Source organism: Dermacentor variabilis, chromosome 1 (assembly GCF_050947875.1).
Source record: "Dermacentor variabilis isolate Ectoservices chromosome 1, ASM5094787v1, whole genome shotgun sequence".
Taxonomy (NCBI): Eukaryota; Metazoa; Arthropoda; class Arachnida; order Ixodida; family Ixodidae; genus Dermacentor; species Dermacentor variabilis.
Genome location: NC_134568.1, coordinates 129,108,453 through 129,126,589, shown reverse-complemented (window position 1 = coordinate 129,126,589; position 18,137 = coordinate 129,108,453). Strand labels below are relative to the sequence as shown.

Sequence of the window (18,137 nt, the reverse complement as noted above, 5' to 3'; positions counted from 1 at the left end):
AGTCAGTAATGCTGCGCACAAGTGGACAATCAAGCTCACTGCGTTGTAACCTGCCAAGGGCATCACGGGAGTCGGTAAAGATGACAGCCTTCGATGTAATTAAATCCTCTTGCACGTATTTCAGTGCAACATTAATCGCTGCTAGCTCCGCAGTTGTTGACGAAGTTGGATGAGGTATTTGGAAGATACACCGTACTTGAGTTGAAGGGCAGAAAAAAAGCTGCAGAGGCGCCTTGACCGTCGTTGTGTACAGCTGCATCTGTGAAAAACTTGAAGATAATCTGGAAACTTTTCGAACAAGTGAGACTGAGCCAATTGGAATATTGCCGCAACAGCCATATCGGACTTTTGGTGCATGTCAGGGATAGTGAGGTAAATGGGGAATGCGTGTTTCGTGATACCTTTTGGAGGCGGAGACGTATCTGAAGCAGCATGTTCAGAAATGGTAGTGATATCCATAAATAAGGCCGCCATTTTTCCCATGCGAGATAACGGGTGGTGAATGAGACGATCAAGGAGCGATTGACCATTCGATGCGCGGTGCAGACGCTCAATATGATACAGAGCTCTCTGATATATGCTTGCAGCCTCAGGGGTAACTGATGCGCTTCAGTAAGTAATGCAATAGATTGTGCCTCACGAGGTAATCCAAACATTAGTCGAAGCGCAACGCGATGATCTCACTCCAGTTGGGCCATCAAACTAGGTGGTATGTTCAGGACTGATAATGCGTACATCATGCCTGAGAGTACAGATGACTGGTACACCTGGAGAGCCGTTGTTTGGTCGCAGCCAGTACCTCGAGCAGTCAAGGCGGCCACATACTTAAGGAGGGAGTGCGATTTGCGTCGTACAGATTTAACGGCAGGACGCCAAGAGATACGATCATCCACAATTAACCCCAAATAACGGTGTTGTCGCACGCAGTTTATAGGCGTTTTGTGAAGATACAGTCGGCTCATTGTTCGACGAGCGCGTTGTTTAGGGTGATACGCTATTGCAGCCGACTTAGCAGGTGATATGAGCAGGCCAACTTCACCCAAATACTCCGAAGTAGCGTTGAGAGTTCTTTGCAAGCTTGCACGAAGCCGCGGACCAAAGTGCGAAGGGCCGCTTATCCACAGAGCAATGTCATCTGCGTAGACAGCTATGCTCACAGGGAAGTCAGTTTCCCGTGGCAAACGACTTGAAAGTGCGGCGAGTACGGTGTAAAACAAAAGCGGCGATAATACGCTGCCCTGTGGATCACCGCACTTCACATTTCGGTATTCACTAGTTACTCCTCCGACACGCACTTTCATCCGGCGCTCTGATAGAAAATTACCCACTGAAAGTGGAGCAGACGACCCGAAATTCCCGCGGTTGCAAGAGCGGAAATAATCGGCTTATGCGGAACTGAATCGAAAGCTTGCTGTATGTCTAGGAAGAGCATGTAGGCAGAATGTTTGTTTCCTTTAGCAAATTCGAGCGCTGAGACGAGTTCTGATATGCTGTCCAGAGCTGAACGGCGGTGACGAAAGCCACTCTACAATGCATCACAATGATCGCATTCATGTGATCAGTCAGGTAATCGAGAAATTCGCAGAGTACAATCAGCCTTTCTATATGGCTTTCATTGATTGCGAAAAGGCATTTGATTCAGTAGAGATACAAGCAGTCATAGAGGTATTACGTAATCAAGGAGTACAGGGCGCTTACGTAAACACCTTAGAAAATATATACGGAGATTCCACAGTTACCATTAATTCTCCACAAGTAAAGCAGGAAGATACCTGTAAAGAAAGGGGTCAGACAAGGAGACACAATCTCTCCAATGCTATTCACTACGTGCTTGGAAGAAGTAGTCAAGTTATTAAACTGGGAAGGCTTAGAAGTGAGGATCGGATGCAAATATCTCGGCAACTTTCGATTTGCAGACGATGTTGTCCTGTTCAGCAATACTCGGGACGAGTTGCAGCAAATGATTGAGGACCTTGATAGAGAGCGTACGAGTGGGGTTGAAGATTAATATGCAGAAGACAAAGATAACGATCAATAGCCGGGCAAGGGAACAAGAGTTCAGGATCGCCAGTCAGCGTCTAGAGTCTTCAAAGGAGTGCGTTTACCTAGATCAATTACTGACAGGGGATCCCTGATCATGAGAAGGAAATTTGCTGAAGAATAGAAATGGATTGGTGCGCATAGGGCAGGCATTGTCAGATCCTGACTGGAAGCTTACCACTATCATTGAAAAATATATAAAAAATATATGTACAATCGGTGCATTCTACTAGTGCTAACATATGGAGCAGAAACTTCGAGACTGACAAAGCAGCTCGAAATCAATTTAAAGAGCTCGCAAAGAACGATGGAACGAAGAATGTTAGGCGTAACGCTAAGAGACAGGAAGAGAACGGTGTGATTAAGAGAGGAAATGGGGAAAGCCGATATTCTAATTGACATTAAGAGAAAAAAATGGAGCTGGGCAGGTCGTGTAGTTCGTAGGTTAGATAAACGGTGGCCCATTAGGGTTAGAGAATGGGTGCCTAGAGAAGGAAAGCGCAGTCGAGGACGGCAGAAGTGGACGGCATCGGTGGAGCGATGAAATGAGGAAATTAGCTGGCGCTAGTTGGAATCGGTTGGCGCAGGACAGGGGTAATTGGAGATCACTGGGAGAGGCCTTGTCCTGCAGTCGACATAAAATAGGCTGCTGATGATGAAACTTTCGCAGTGAAACGTGGACAGAAGGAAGACACAGAAACAACTCTGATGAGCGGCGCCTCAAAAAACTCCAACGAAAACCGTCCGTGATTTCGTCCATACGTGGCGCGATAATTGTGGCCACTTTAATTTCGTATTTGAGAAGGCGTACGAGAAGGCGCCGTTTGTATACGCTGCAGTACTGGTTTGTGCGTTGTTCGTGTTGTGTAACAGGAGGGTAACTAGTATATTGGTTAGCACCTTCTTCGCCACAAGTATGATGCAGCTGGTGCATGCGGGAGTGCTGGTTCCCTGTAGAAGTCTTTGTGGCGAGATATGCGTGTGATGACGCGCAGTGCCGGGGGTGGGGGGACAAGCTCAGTGACGCGTTTATTGTGATTACTTTTGATGGCCCTACTCTCCATATTTTGTTTCTTCGCGTGCCGCTATTATGTATATAGTATATGTTTGCGATCACAAAACCATTTAATTATACAGGAGGGGTTTGTGAGGACGCTCGACGGCGCCACAGTTCCGTTTTTCCGCCATTAATTGTTGTAGAGTGGATGCATTGGGGGGGGGGGGGGGGGCACATTTGCTTTCGCACTGATGCGTTCCGTTGTTTCTTTGAACATGCGACATTTTGAGAGCATTTTGTGGTTTGCATTTGCCGCCCTCTATTTTTCGCCTATTCCTCGATGGCCTCTTGCGTCCTTTCCCGTCCCACTCCCGTTATGTGACGTGTCCAGAGAGTGAGAGGAACTGTGAGTACAGATAGAGGTGGAGAGAGCGAGAAAGCATAATGAAAGACCAAAGGCGGTAGCCGAGTTTGTTGTCACGTCGCGTTTCCTGTTAAGCAGGACGATGATCGCGCTGCTGGAAAGTATGACGCTATTGTTTGCGGTTGTTTTCCTGTAGCGTGTCTGGATGCCTAGTTTTTCGTCCGGCTACCGATAGGGAATTGGGTGGCCGGAGCCGCGAAGGCTTGGGGTGGAGGGCGCGCTTTCATGAATTTTCGTGAAATGCTGACTAGTTGGGGCGTTCGCGATGGTATTATCATCACAAAGGCGCCGTGCCCCAAAAGAAGCGACCTTCTGAATACGCGATGAAGGCTTTCGGAGTAAACACGGGCCAGAAATTTCCGGTGGGTGCCATTGTGTCGTTTTTCGAAATGCTGACAGAGTACGCCGGGAAACTGCACCTACGTGCGTTGGTCGGTGATGCCAGAGAAGAGCACAAAGCCCGGAGGGGGGGGGGGGGGGGAGTGGGCGTCTGTGGTTAAGTTGTATATATTGGAGTCATTTTTTTTTCTTTTGGGCGCGCGTATTGCTGTTTGGTAGCTGACTGGGTAATGCGCAGCAAAGGATAGAACGATCTGGAACTACGTGGTGGCGTCTCTGTTCGTGGAATTCATACTGTCGAGGCTGCGAATAGAAGAAGTCAATATTGTGTACAAAATGGCTGACGAAGGACCTCTTCGATGAAACTTGAGTGAATAAAGGGAACCTTGAGCTTTTTTCTGTGCAAGTAACTGTCGTGCGGTGTCCGCTTTGTGCTTTGCTTTTGCGGATTCTCTTTTTGTCGTTGGCTATGAGTGTAAGACAGACAGCCGCTTTTCTGTCCGTATTACTTTCCATGTTCTTGTTACTGTGGATCTTTAGAAAGGTCGTTCAGTGTAGGCTGCTCAGCAATCATTTTCCGGGAAGCATCTCTCAACGAAGGCGTGTCGTAAAGTGTTCGTAATGACGTTCTATGGGGACATTATATTTAAGACTGCGCACGAATGATTGAAAGTTGGAATCTTTCTTTTTTAACCTTCTATGTCATATCTGATAATTTTTTAAGTGTTTCTACTATGCGCGTGCTAGTATTCCGTAACTATGTATTATAATGGAAGTTGAGTTCGCAGCTTGTAACCATGTTTTTCTTTCCCTTTTCAGGTAAGTTGAGGCACCACTCATTCCTAACTTTCGGATTTCTGGAAGCCTGCCACATCGAAAGCGAGTTCCATGGGTATGTTTTGCCTGCGACGAATTTGTGAAACGAAAAGAGAGACAGAGAGAAAGACAAGTGGGTGCGATTAGATGGAGTGAACAATTGTCGTCTAACCACGACCGCGGTAGACGTTTGCACATGTGCATTTAAATTACGGCATGCTCTGCTTCGAATCGCGCTCTCAGTTATTCTATTTGGCTTATAGGGTTTTGCGAGCTGACCGCCGAAGCGTTGCGAGGGACTGCTTTGATCCAATAGGTATTTTTCTTCTGTCCCCACTTGTTTTGAATCTTGTCTTACAAGTGGTTTTGTTGCTTCTGATGATATGATTAATAAAAATTGGGCCCCTCGGTTAACTTCTTTCTTCTTGTCCTACAAAAGGTATTCTTGTGTCTCGGAAATCCACTATTTTTTGGGCGATAGCAATTATGTGCACAGTCCAGGCGCATTTCTGCCGTCGCCGTTGCCGTGATGTTCCGTGTGAAGGCCAAGGGCGAAAGCATCGTCGCTGTACGCCATATTCTGTATGTGCGAGTGAAAGCGAGCGTGGGTGAGCCGACGGTGGCAGATCAATCTCGGGCGCGCAAGGCAGGAAAGCGGTGAAGAAGCGCACCGTCTTCCATCGCACGCAAGGCACCGGGGTGAGGGGAGGGAGGGGGGCGTAATGTTCCGGCGTCTGCTGAGTATGGCGCGGTCACGAGCGGCCGCGGGGGGCCTCTTTTGAATGCGATCTGTGACGGGGACAGTGCGCCGAGTGCTTAATGAGCCTTTTTGCGACGATCTCATGGACGCTGCCATGTTTGATCACGTGGCGATGCGTCCATTCCTTGCCTCCAATTTCCCCGTTGCTTCCGCATTTATAATGGGTGTGTATGACGCTGGTGCGGCTTAGAAAACCTCTGTTTCGGGAGATATCGTAGACGGTGACGGTGGACGACACGAAGCTTTGGCCACAGCTTCAGAGAACATGCAAAAGCGCTTTTGAAGCGGATTAAGCTTTGTCCAATCGGCGCGAGCAGCGTATATATGGTACTTCTATTGAAAGCGAGGCTAAATAGGGGGGGGGGGGTATTCCAAGCTATCCAAACGTTCCACTAATGAATTTAATCAGGATTACTGTGTTTTGCTCTTCGTTCTTCATTTAGCAAATGTATTGAAGCAGCGCCTTGCCACATTTCTGACTCAGTAAATTTATTTGGTGTGGTCAGCATTTGATTATTTCTGCCTAATCGCTCGCGGGTGGGCTCAGTTCCGATAAATTTGTTCTTGCTGCGCACAAGGCTTGAAACGCAGCGGTTTTGTACATTGTAGTACCTTGTATCAAATATGTATTATCGCTAGTAACTCCCTTGCACTTGTGGACTGTCACGAAACATTCACTTTCGACCATTCGTGCGCTATCGGTGTAGTGAGTCATTTATTGTGCGTATATGGTGCGCATATATTCAAGTGTGCGCCCATTCACTTATTGACACGTTGGCGATAGACTGGGTGTAAGGTCCCGTGCCATTTAGAATAGATGTGTGTAGATATTGTGCGCGGAACTTACTACGAGACGAAGCGATGCTACTCCCTTTGTCATTGTTTAACAAGCGGCACTCACTCTTGCCGACGTTTCGGGGCTGAAGCACTTTGAAGGTTAGCGATACAACGCTGGCGGATGATGAAATTTCACTATCCTCGAAGCAATCCGTACACCTCGAAGTGCCAGTAGCACGTCCAGACAGTTGCAGCAGCGGTCCGCGAACTTGGCTACACAGAGTCATTCCATTCCTTAATATGCCAGTGAGTATATTTGCAGCCAACTACTGCACACGTCTTCAATCCACATGATTTAATCCGGCATGGTTGGCGCACAGTGCGCTTGGGGAAACTCGATTACATTACCAACAACGGATCGCAGTAGGTAATGGTTTCGTATTCGTGCGCTGTCGCTGAGGCGACTTGCGGCGCGCCGCCGAAAGTGCCATTTCGTTTCTCTAGGACAAACTGCTCCGCAACACGGGTCAATAGCTTCGTGTGCGCTGTGTTTTCGTCGCGTAGTTCGCGTTGAAACGAGAGGCAGAACGAAGGTCAGTTCGCTCGCTGCTGCTGCCGCCCTTCCTCACTTCAGCGTTTTGACAGCGAATTTCCGCTGTCATCGAGTGAAGTGTGTTCATGTTTACTTGTGCGCGTGTGACACCATGCATGCTTGTTAATTTAGTAAGTACGTGAGTGTTCCAAGTTTATACGGCCAATGAAACTGCATGTTATCCTTACTTCGTATAGCTGTCCACTAATTTGTTATCACAATCGATGCATCACCTTTCGGGCGAAACTGCGACTTTTGAGTAATTGGAGAGAGCTTGCCGTGGTGAAACGCCAGATTTAAGTACAAAGCCTGATACTGAATTCTTTGAAGGGACTTCTGGCATATGCGAGTGAAATGCTCCGGGGAGATAAAGTGACGGGTTTTAAGCACACAAGGCCTTGTGTGTAACCAAGGGACGCACTGTATCCAGTGCGCCCTTGGGATATTAGTGCAAGAATGTTCGCAGGCATAGGTTTAGGTGCACGTTAAATAATACCACGTAGTAGAATTACTCTGCAGCTCTCCACTATATGGCGTCATTCATGACTCACTGTTCAGTTTCGGCACGTTAAAACCCGCAACTTTAATCCAACGATAGACGTTTAATGGTGTTCCCCTGTCCAGAAGTATTAATTACGCGAAAGAATTGCATGATGTTGTTCATGTTATGCACTGGTGATGTGGAAATTAACTCTGGTTTCCCCATGCGCGTACCTGCTCCGCTATGACTTGACCGCTAACCTGACGACCCCGCTGAAGAGACGTCTGTCCTGTTGGAGTATTTCAACTAAAGTTCAAATGGCGAAATTTTTTAATCTAATGTGAATATTCTAGAAGAACGACGTACGAGTGTTCACTCGAATACCAAATATTTGCGATTTTTAGACAAAGTGAAACATAAAAGTTGCGTTGAATGCGTCCGGCAAGAAAAGGAGACATGTTGAGGTTATTTGACGCGTTATTACCAATTGATATGCCATATCCGCTGAGAAGCTTGTGAGAAACAACGGAAAGCTGGTCCTGCCTCGTGTACTGTGACTATAATTGTAACGAAACAAAGTAACAGCAACTGCAACGCAGTAAAATGTTGCGTGCCTCGAAGGAGCTAAGCGCAGTGCTACAGCCCCGCACGTTGTTTTAAAGGAATCGAAACATGCTGAAATATTAACCAAATAATAAATTGCTTTGCCCACATCGAGGTGACAAACTCGCGGGCTGCCCAAGGCGAAGCATGCTCTTTAACCGCTGGACACTGTTGTGCTGTAGTGACTTTTTTCCAGCCGTCTGTTCAGTAACTATAGTGCGCCTGTGCAACGTGCGTGGTTTTCATGTAGCGGCATGAGTCAGAATGGTCTCCATCGGTCTTTCTGGCTGTAGACTGCAACAACCGTTGTTATCCGTTATTCGTACAGAAACAAATATTCGGCCACTTCGATTAGTGAATTCCGGAATCAAATACGAATTGAGTAATCGGACAGCTCTACTTCAAGGTCTTTATACTCATGCATTGAAAAAAAAAGGTCAACCTTAGCTGGCTTTTATTCGGAAGCGGACTCGGCGGCTTAGGAAATGAATCGAGTTTTTGATAACTTGCCTGAAAATATAAGTTCAAGCATCGGAAAAGAAAAGAAGACAACGTTATCGCTCAGGGGCCGAATCCCTTGTTTTAATTAATGCGGGCTGCTTATACGCATCTAAGATATACATAGCAGGCCTCAAGAATGATGAGTATAACTTAATCTACAGCCTTGCCGACATCTTTATGAGGAATCTTGGAAAATATTGGCCTGTTGTGAACCTTCCGTCCAACAACGTCAGTAGTTTCAACTCGTATAGTGGCCTGAGTTAGGATGGTGTATGTGGAAATATCTTAAACGACAGTTTTGTTCAACCTTTCTCGTCCTTTTTTCATGCCTAATTACCTGATTTAGAGCGTCATGATTACAGAGCCATGTGTCCGGTTGCTTTTTGATGAATGCGATGTTGCAATGCTAATACATCATTCCTCTTCTTGACCACTATTATATTAACGGAAGGTAAAAAAAAGTACTGTAGTTAAAGCCTTGCTATAATAACATGAATCTTTGGACAGTCGGTACATACGACTACTCTAGCCAAATATTGGGAAATGGGGAAGATTCTTCTTTAAGTTGGCCAACAGAAGGTCTCGTGCAAATTATCGCTTTATATCATTAACCAGTTCCTTGCATTAAGTCGTGCATCATACTTGGGGATAAGTTGAGAATCTAGCGCACCCAGGGACTGGCAACCTGGGTATACTTCGAGGGCTGGTAGCACCCTTCCGTGGAATAGTGTCCGTTTCGAGTGCGTCAGTTGCAATCTCCGTCAGAGGACATTCCCGCTACGCATAGCAACCAGCGTTGTCCATTTTCTTTTAATTATTTATTTTTAAAGTTATTAGTGTGACATCACTACTTAGCTACTTGACGAGGTTTACTAGAACGTTATCGACCTAACAGAGAGAGAGAGAGAGAGAGAGAGAGAGAATGAATCGACTGTGGTACGTTGGACATCGCGCAAGTTGCCTTTGCTTTCTCCCGCTATAGCTGAAATCTGCAGTGTGAACGCCTGGCATTCTGTTACTTCTGTTTATTCTGTTTTATTCCTTTTTTTTCTTGTTCCTTTTTTTCTCCTCTCGCTCTTTGTCGTATTTACAACCCCTATATCCCCACCCCAGTAGAGGGTAGCAAACCGGAAACTCGCGTTTGGTTAACCTCCCTGCCTTTCCTATCTCTCTCTCTGCAGCCAGAGATCGAATAATAACTGGCTCTTTCTATGGGCACGTTGCTAACCACGTGCTGTGGCTGTTGTTGTTGTATGCCGCTATTTCGTTCTGCTTTCGATTTTATATGTGGCTTTTTTTAGTTGTTTCTACACTTGCGGCTAAAGGCTTGGCTGGAGGCACCGATTTGTTGGACTTGGGGTGTACGTGTGTAAGGTACGAAGTGCGCTCACTCGGTCGCGATATGATTTTTTGCGAGCTTTTTTTTCCGTGTTATTAGCTAGGCAAAGCTCAGTTGATAGGTACATTGGGCTGCCATAAAAACGCAGGCAGCACTTGTTCACATATTATTTTTTAGAAAAAAGAATATCTCTCCCTTCTATTAGCCCATGGGAGCACGAAATCTAACCTATTAGGCTTCATCTACCCTTGCACAGCTCTGATTCCTGTGTGGATTCGAAAAGGAAATGTAAATCTGTCACAGTGAAAGGCAAGTACGTGGTATAGAAACGGGGTCAGGTTTTGAGCAAGCCCCAATATTACGTTTGCATCACCCGTGAGCAACTTAGTATTTCATCAAACCCTCTTTGATGTTCACACATAGTGTGTATGCCTACTTGTTTGTTGAGTATACTGTGTACGTACACCGCATCGCGTTTTCTCTGTGGTGGAGCAGTTAGTTTGTGAATGGGCAATAATGTTGCCAGCACGTGAAACAAACCCATGTACAGTGTTCGAAAAAATGGCAGAGTCAACTGTAGTTTACATCTATGTAATGCGAAGCATTGCGCGAATCGTTGCAGCACGAGATGCCGATGCGAATCGAACTGGTGGGGCCCTAGCGGCCTGAGACGCGCTGTGTTGTCTTCCTATGCCTAGCGTTTTAAGACGTCGCACGAACGAACGAACGAACGAACGAACGAACGAACGAACGAACGAACGAACGAACGAACGAACGAACGAACGAACGAACGAACGAACGAACGAACGAACGAACGAACGAACGAACGAGCGAACGAGCGAACGAACGAACGAACGAACGAACGAACGAACGGACGGACGGACGGACGGACGGACGGACGGACGGACGGACGGACGGACGGACGGACGGGCGGGCGGGCGGACGGACGGACGGACGGACGGACGGACGGACGGACGGACGCACGCACGCACGCACGCACGCACGCACGCACGCACGCACGCACGCGTTCGAACGAACGAACGCGTTCGAACGAACGAACGAACGTACGTACGTACGTACGTACGTTTTCCAATACGCACACTTCGCGCCGCGTAACGAGGCCGTGCGTCGACACCGCTCACGCTCTACGCACTTAGCTGGTTCTTCCCCGTGGTCCTGCGAGCGACTGCCGACCGAAGCATCAGCTGCTTCCCATCCTTGACCGCAGATCACTCTATCTATCTGCTTATTGACCCACGGAAAGGGCAGGACGCGAGACAAGGAACTGGCTTGACTCGGAGAAGAATGCTTCACATTAGAAATGATGTGAGTTTAGTTCTTCTTTTTATCGGATTCCTACGCTATAGCTCGGCTGTGCTTGCTAAAACATGTAAGTCAAACCTTCTAGAACTTCAGAGCGTGCAAGCGCAGGCACTGTTTGTTTGCCTAGGCCTTCCGCGGAGCGTCTCAACAGCAGGAACAATTACAGTGGTTCAAGACCATCCGATCACGACTTACATTACGACCGACACGCTTGTTCGTCATGTTTCACGGATGCAATCAAGCTCTCTTGCCTGCCTGCCAGAATGATGACCACAGGCGTCCTTCTCCAACGAGGTCAGCATCCATCGTGCCTCCCTACCATCGGGCTTCACATACTCAGCAAGTTCAACCTCAGCTTTGTGGTGTTTAAAACAACCTCAAGTGCGTCATATGGTTCCAGGGATAAAAAATAAGACCGACCTGCCTACCTTGGCCTTGAAGCAAGCAGCTCTGGATTGTTTGAACACTTTCTACTTTGACCGAGTCCACATATATAGGATGGCTCTTCCACTCAGACCAGCTCCACCGGCGCAGTGGTTATACCATCACGATCAATAAGCATCCAATACAAGATTTCTCACTTGACAACATCGACCGGTTCGAAGCTTGTTGCCCTCCGAGGTGCCGTTGATTATATTAACAACCAACCGGCTAATCGGTGGGGAATATTCTGCGATTCGATGGCGGCCTTACAATGTCTTCTGTCATCTCTTCGTCGCGGGTCCTGTGAACAACTCGTCTGGGAGATACAAGAAATGCACCGTCATGTGATCGCGAAAGGACACGACGTCGTGTTTGAGTGGCTGCCTGGGCATTACAATATCTCCAGCAACGACCTCGCTGATGAAGCTGCTAGGAAAGCACACGAAGGAGCAACCCTTGTTTCCGTACCTTTATCGCGGTCTGACGTAGCCCAACACTTAAGCAAGCTAGCGCACTGTATGACATTGGAGAAGTGGCACACACCTGAATTCACCTAAGACCGACTGCATTCCCTCGACCCAGCTATGCAATTGCGGCTGTTACCAGGGCTTCCGCGAAATGAGGAAACAATACTGTGCCGCTTATGCTTGGGCGTCGCACTCACAAAACGCATATACGTTTTTTATTGGAATGCTTGATAGCGCCGAGGGCAATGCGTGCGGTGTCGAGGAAACTATAGAACGTCTACTGTGCTACTGTCCATCTTTTGAAAATGAAAGACATGACCTCTGCACAGCTCTCATTCAGTTAGATAGAAAACCGTTCACCTTGAACAAGATCTTGGGACCATGGCCTCGCATATTGCAGCTACAAAAAGCCACAAAAGCGCTGTTGCGATAATTGAAAGCTACGGGATTTAGTCACCGTCTGTGATTCGGACTGAGTTACCGAATGACATCTCCATTGGACTTTCTCTCCTTCTTTTAATCTTTCCGTCCCCTTTTCCCTTTCCCCAGTGTAGGGTAGCCAACCGGGCTCAGTCCTGGTTAACCTCCCTACATTTCATTTATCATTTGCTCTCTCTCTTTTTCTCTCTCAACCCACGAAGTTCCGGAATTGAAAATCTGAAGCACGACCTTGGAAATTTCAATGTACCTTTCGCATCAAAACTTTATGGGAACATTATACCTATAAAGTTTCAGAATTGAAATCCATGCGCTCCGTAGGTTCCTCGGCCTCCGCGAAATGCCGCGACGAGCTCGCTCGCCATCAAAACGCCTTTGAAATTTTGACGAGACGTTCATTTGAGGGATCGCCAGTCGTTTGTGCGCAGGCGCGAGTGAGAGCGGACGCGTGAGAGAAAATCTGGGGGCCTTTGCTCCTTGAATATATGACTCTGCCTAGGCACTGCGGAGGAGGTTTCTTAGCGCGTGTTGTATGCGTTTGGCCGCTAGACGTGCCGCCATTGCGGAGTGCGGTCGAGTGTACGCTCCGCCGCTGGCTGCTCGCTCGGTGATGCAGTGGGCACGGGCGCCCCACTTGGTGATCGCTGTGTGTGAAGGGGCAAGGTTCTGACTGGTGTTGTATAAGTCGCGGGTCGCTTTTTCGTAGCGACGATAGATTGGATATATTACAAGCACTGCTCCAGAGGGAACGGGTAACCGGCAAACGGAGGCCTCAGGAGAGCACCTAATGTTATAGTAAAGCAGGTGGTGTAGAGAGAGAGAGAGAGAGAGAGAGAGAGAGAGAGAGAGAGAGAGAGAGAGAGAGAGAGAGAGAGAGAGAGAGAGAGAGATGCAAATGAAAGAAAGGCAGGGAGGTTAACCAGAGTTAAAACCTCCGGTTTGCTACCCTGCACTAGGGGAAAGGAAAGGGGAAGTAAAGACAGAAAGAAGAGCGTGAAAAAAATAAAAGCGTGTGACAAAAAATATGAAAATGGACGGAATGGGGTCATTATAGTCTTTCTAATAGGTCACTCTCACGTAAAAAGGTCAACAAAGCCTGGACCGACTTTCGCTGCGACGACAGTTCATGTCGGCAGTCAAAAACTGACTGTTCTGAAAGTGGCCTGTCGTGAAGGCGTGCCAACGCGGTCGCTTGTGATGGCCGGTGCGCGCTGTATTGAGGACAGTGGCAAAGTACGTGTTCGGTAGTCTCCTCGCCGCCGCACTGACTGCAAGCCGCGCTGTCGTCCATACCGACTCGGAAGGCAAAATATCTTGTGTAGGCGACACCAAGCCACAGTCGGCAAAGTGCTGCTGTTTCGAGTTGAGAGAGTCCAGATTGGGGTTGAAGTCGAAGGGATGGGTCCAGTCGGTGTAGACGTGTATGCTTCAAGATTGGTCTGTTCCATAAAGTTTTGATGGCTTCATTTGCAAGCACACGAATTTTCATTGCAGCGTCTGTTCTTCAGAATGGAATGGAGTCTTGCGAGCCATCCTCATGTGCAGATCGTGCTGCTGCGTCGGCATGTTCATTGCCCATATGCCACAGTGGCTTGGAATCCACTGTAACGTGATGTCGTGTCCTTGCTCGACGAGGTGGTGAAGCAGCAGTCTGATTTCTAGAACTAGTTGTTCGAGGGGTCCTCGGCGTAAGGCAGAAACCAAAGAATGAAGAGCAGCCTTGGAGTCTGTGAACACGCTCCATTTCTTAGGTAGTTCTTCAGAAATTACACGAAGTGCACGACGATCGAATAGCAGCAAGCTCCGCGGCAGTCGATGTGGTCTGGTGAGATAGTCGAAATTTTATGGTGGAAGGTTTTGCAGGAAAGATCACCGATCCTGCAGACCCATTCACCGTGGTTGAAGCGTCAGTATATAGATGATGATGCTCGTTGTACTGAATATAGCAGTGAAAGCTACTTGAGTGCTGGAGACGAGAGTTGGGCTTTTGTTCGTATTCCTGGCACCATTAGTCGAACCATTGCTTGAGCCAAGCACCGTGGTAGATACGGAACTTTTGCTGGTGCCGTATAACCTGATGGAAGGTATGCACAATAGCGCAGGACTGTTTCACAAAAGGAAGCACGTGGTCGATGCTCTGGCATTGAGGCTAGATGATGGGCAGGGACTCGAGCAAGGTGTCTTATGTGTGCTCTGAGCGCTTCCATGACTATATGGGTCTTGGCTGGGAAATCGTGTGCAATGACAATTGTTTCAGCCGTTGACGAGCACCGCAGTAATCCAAGACACACTCTAAGTGCCTGGGCCTGGACGCTTTCGAGTGTACAGACATTACTTCTGCAGGTGTTCGTCAGCACAGGCAAGCTGTATCGCAAATACCCAAGAAAGCGTGTCCTGTACAGTTGCATCATTGCATATACTGAAGTACCCCAGACTTTTCCTCCAAGAAACTTAAACACATTAGAGATATCCGTCGGACGCTTCTTTAGGTAGGCCACATGAGGACTCCAGCAGAGGTCATGATCAATGATTACGCCTAAGAATCGGTGCGTCCTGACATAAGGTATACTTTGACCGTCGATACAGGCATCGTATGATCTCATTGGCTTTCGGGTAAACGAGACCAATCCGCATTTTTCTGGCGAGATCTTGAGGCCTTGTTGATTTAAGTACGCCGATGTTGACGTGGCAGCTTTTTGAAGCCTGGCGCGTACTTGCGACCGTGTCACACCAGATGCCCAGACGCAGATGCCGTCGGCATACATTGATATTTTAACTGTGTTCGGAAGTCGTTCCACGAGACCAATGAGTACAAGGTTGAAAAGCGTGGGACACTGCGAGGTTGGGCCAGCTTCAGTGTTAAGAAATAGAGACCGCCTGTGTAAATAACTGCGCGTCCAACGATATAATGGACCGCCTAGACTCACCGATTCCAATGCTTCAAGTATGGCGTCATGAAGAACGTTGTCGTAGGCTCCCTTTATATCTAAGAACATTGCGACAGATAACATTTTGCACGTCTTTTGGTGTTGAACATAGGTTACCAGATCGATAACGTTGTCGATAGAACATCGGTGACGTCGAAAACCAGCCATGGTGTCCGGGTAGATTTCGTAATGTTCAAGGTACCACTCAAGTCTGGCGAGGATCATTCGCTCCATTACCTTCCCAACGCAACTTGCCAGTGCAATTGGTCGGTATGAAGTAATATATAAGGGAGACTTGCCAGGCTTAAGAAGCGGTACCAGGGGGCTGATCTTCCAATCTTGAGGAACTTTGCCCTCCTGCCAGGACTCGTTATAGATATTAAGGAGCGCACTTCGTGCCCGTTCACCAAGGTGACATAGCATACGGTAAGATATGCCATCCGGACCAGGCGACGACAACCGATTACATAGGGCGAGCGCCGCGTAGAGCTCTTGCGTCGTGAAAGGCAGATCCATGCGTGAATCTCGTGAATCTGGAATACAGGTCAACGTAAGCGAACCTGTGCGAGTTGGCTGGCCCACAATCATAGCAAAGAAGTCTTCCGCCACATCAATGTCTTGTCGGCGCTAGAATAGTGCTAGGGCCTTAAACTGGAAAGGCTGTTCCGGAACAGAACGTAGACCTCGCACAGTTCTCCATATTTGAGATAGCTGTTTGCGGGAATCTAGCGACGCACAAAATTTCGACCACCGCTGAGCCTCTAGTTTCTCCATGCGGCGTTGTATCTTCTTTTGCATTCGCCGGACTGTTCTGAGATCCTGAATTGACTTAGTGCGTCGATATCTTCTTTCAGCACGACGGCGAATCGTACGAAGCCGCTCCAATTCCAGGTCGAATTCAGTATACCTTCGAGAACACATGAATGTGCGCGTGGCTGTCTGCCGTTTTCTTGATAGCTTGTTGAAGTCCACAAGAGAGGCCTTTGTGACAAGCGTCCTCAACCTGGGATTTAAAGACAGTCCAATCTATTCTTCGAATCGTGTTGAACGTAGACGTGTTAGACATTCCCTTGATCTTGAGGTAAATGGGGATGTGGTCACTTCCGTGCGTTTTAATGTCCAAGATCCACTTAACATGTGTGGCGAGGCGGTGGGAGACGAAAGTCAAATCGAGGCAGCTGCTGTACGTTATTCTCCGTAAAAATGTTGAACTCGCGTCATTCAGCAGGTAGAGACCATTGTTGGAAACTAATGAAGCTAGTCGTCGTCCCGTCGCGTTAACCTTTGAGCTTCCCCAAATGGTCTGGTGTGCGTGGAAGTCCCCGGTGATAATCCATGGACCAGGTTGTGTTTTTAAGATGCCTTCGAGTCTTTTGGTGTCAAATCGACTTGATGGAGACAGATACACGCCCTAGAGTGCAAAGGTGACTTTCCTATTTTTAACAGTCATGCACACATACTGATTGTTGTCATGAGGTTGCACCGGTTGGACGACGTAAGTGAGTTCACGGCGAATAAACACAACGACCTTGCTACTTTTGATGTCGCTTGATGAGAATATTGTCTCGTAGCCGGATAGTCTTATTGGATGGGATAATCTTGGTTCACAGATGGCAATGACTTGAAATCGGTTAGTGAGAACAAATTGACGAAAATCGGCGATGCGAGATCTTAGACCTCTCGCGTTCCACTGAAGGATCGACGCTTCTCTGACCTCCTTATGAAATGACTGGTGATTGTCAGTCATGGCTTCACCCAAGGCTTGCTAGGACGGGGCTCAGCGCGTCGAGCACTTGTAGCCCAATTCGAGCAGATGGAGTGTCAATGCTTGTAAGCATGGCCCTGATGAATTCACGATGGATCGCAGCACCGGAACCGTTTGGCAGTCGACTGTTGAAGCCTCACCAACAGAAGCGGGCTTCGATGGGAGCATCAAGCGTGGAGGCTCTTTAGATGACTGAGAGCTTGCTAGCGCCGGCCACTCATCCACAGGGGCAGCCTTTTCCGTCTGAGGCCTCGTTGTGCTCTCGGGCGTTCTACTTGAAGATGATGGCGTTGGCGCAAGCGGTGCGCGAACTCCACCCTGTCTCGAGCGTTTCCGTCGATGACGACGTCGACGCCGGATCTTTTCGGAGGCTTCTCTATGGGTTGAGTTATCCCTGACCATTTGCTTGAGAACTTCGAATTCTTTTTTGATTCTTGGGCGTTCTTTAGATGTGACTTCTTGGGTGCCTTCACAGTTGCCACACCTAAAGTTTGTTGCACGGCAGACATCTACCGTGTGTGACTTTGCGCAACGGGGGCACATTGTGGAGTTGGCGCCGGCGCCCTTTACATGCCCGATCTTGAAGCACTTGTGGCATTGAAGCGGCGTTGGGACAAACCGCCGTATGACATGTCGGAAGTGACCGACCTTTACGTGCGAAAGGATGGAATCCCCCTTGAACACACTCTTCACACAACGGCTGTTGCCGAGTCGGCATACGTGCATGATGACCACTCCTTCGTATGCCGGTTTGATCAGAATCGGCAGGTCCGAGTTCGAAATTGCCAAGTCAACATCGTAGATCACACCTGAAGTGCAGGCCCCATCCATAGGTATGACCGGTCGTACTTTTATGTTGCCCAAATTCGTTATCTGTCGTAGCGTCTCCAGCGGGGTTCCACGGGTTGTGTCGACAGCTAGAACATTCTTTCGTGTGTTCAGCCGGACTTCCTTGATTTCGTTTGGCGCCTTTCCCTCAAGAAAAACAGAGAGAGCTTGCCTGTTCAATACGCGAAGGTTGACGGAAGAATCCACTGGCATGAAGAGGATGGTGTGCGGCCAGCGTTCACTGCCTGCCCGCATGGTTGACGTACTCGCTGGTGACGACGCCTTAATAAGCCTCCT

At 48.2% G+C, this 18,137-nt stretch overlaps 1 protein-coding gene across 2 annotated transcripts in view; it reads left to right on the top strand.

Annotated features, from left to right (window-relative positions):
• LOC142584593 (glycosyltransferase 25 family member-like) overlaps nt 1–18,137 on the top strand; it is a 438,601-nt gene that overhangs the window by 348,043 nt on the left and 72,421 nt on the right. The window contains exon 9 of one of the 2 annotated variants that reach the window (XM_075694713.1): nt 4,620–4,713. The exons of the other annotated variant lie outside the window; for it this stretch is intronic. Within the exon in view, the coding sequence (XP_075550828.1) occupies nt 4,620–4,623 (4 nt within the window). The 3' untranslated portion in view covers nt 4,624–4,713. Of the gene's footprint in view, nt 1–4,619; nt 4,714–18,137 lie in introns of those variants that run through there. 2 annotated transcript variants of the gene reach the window in all.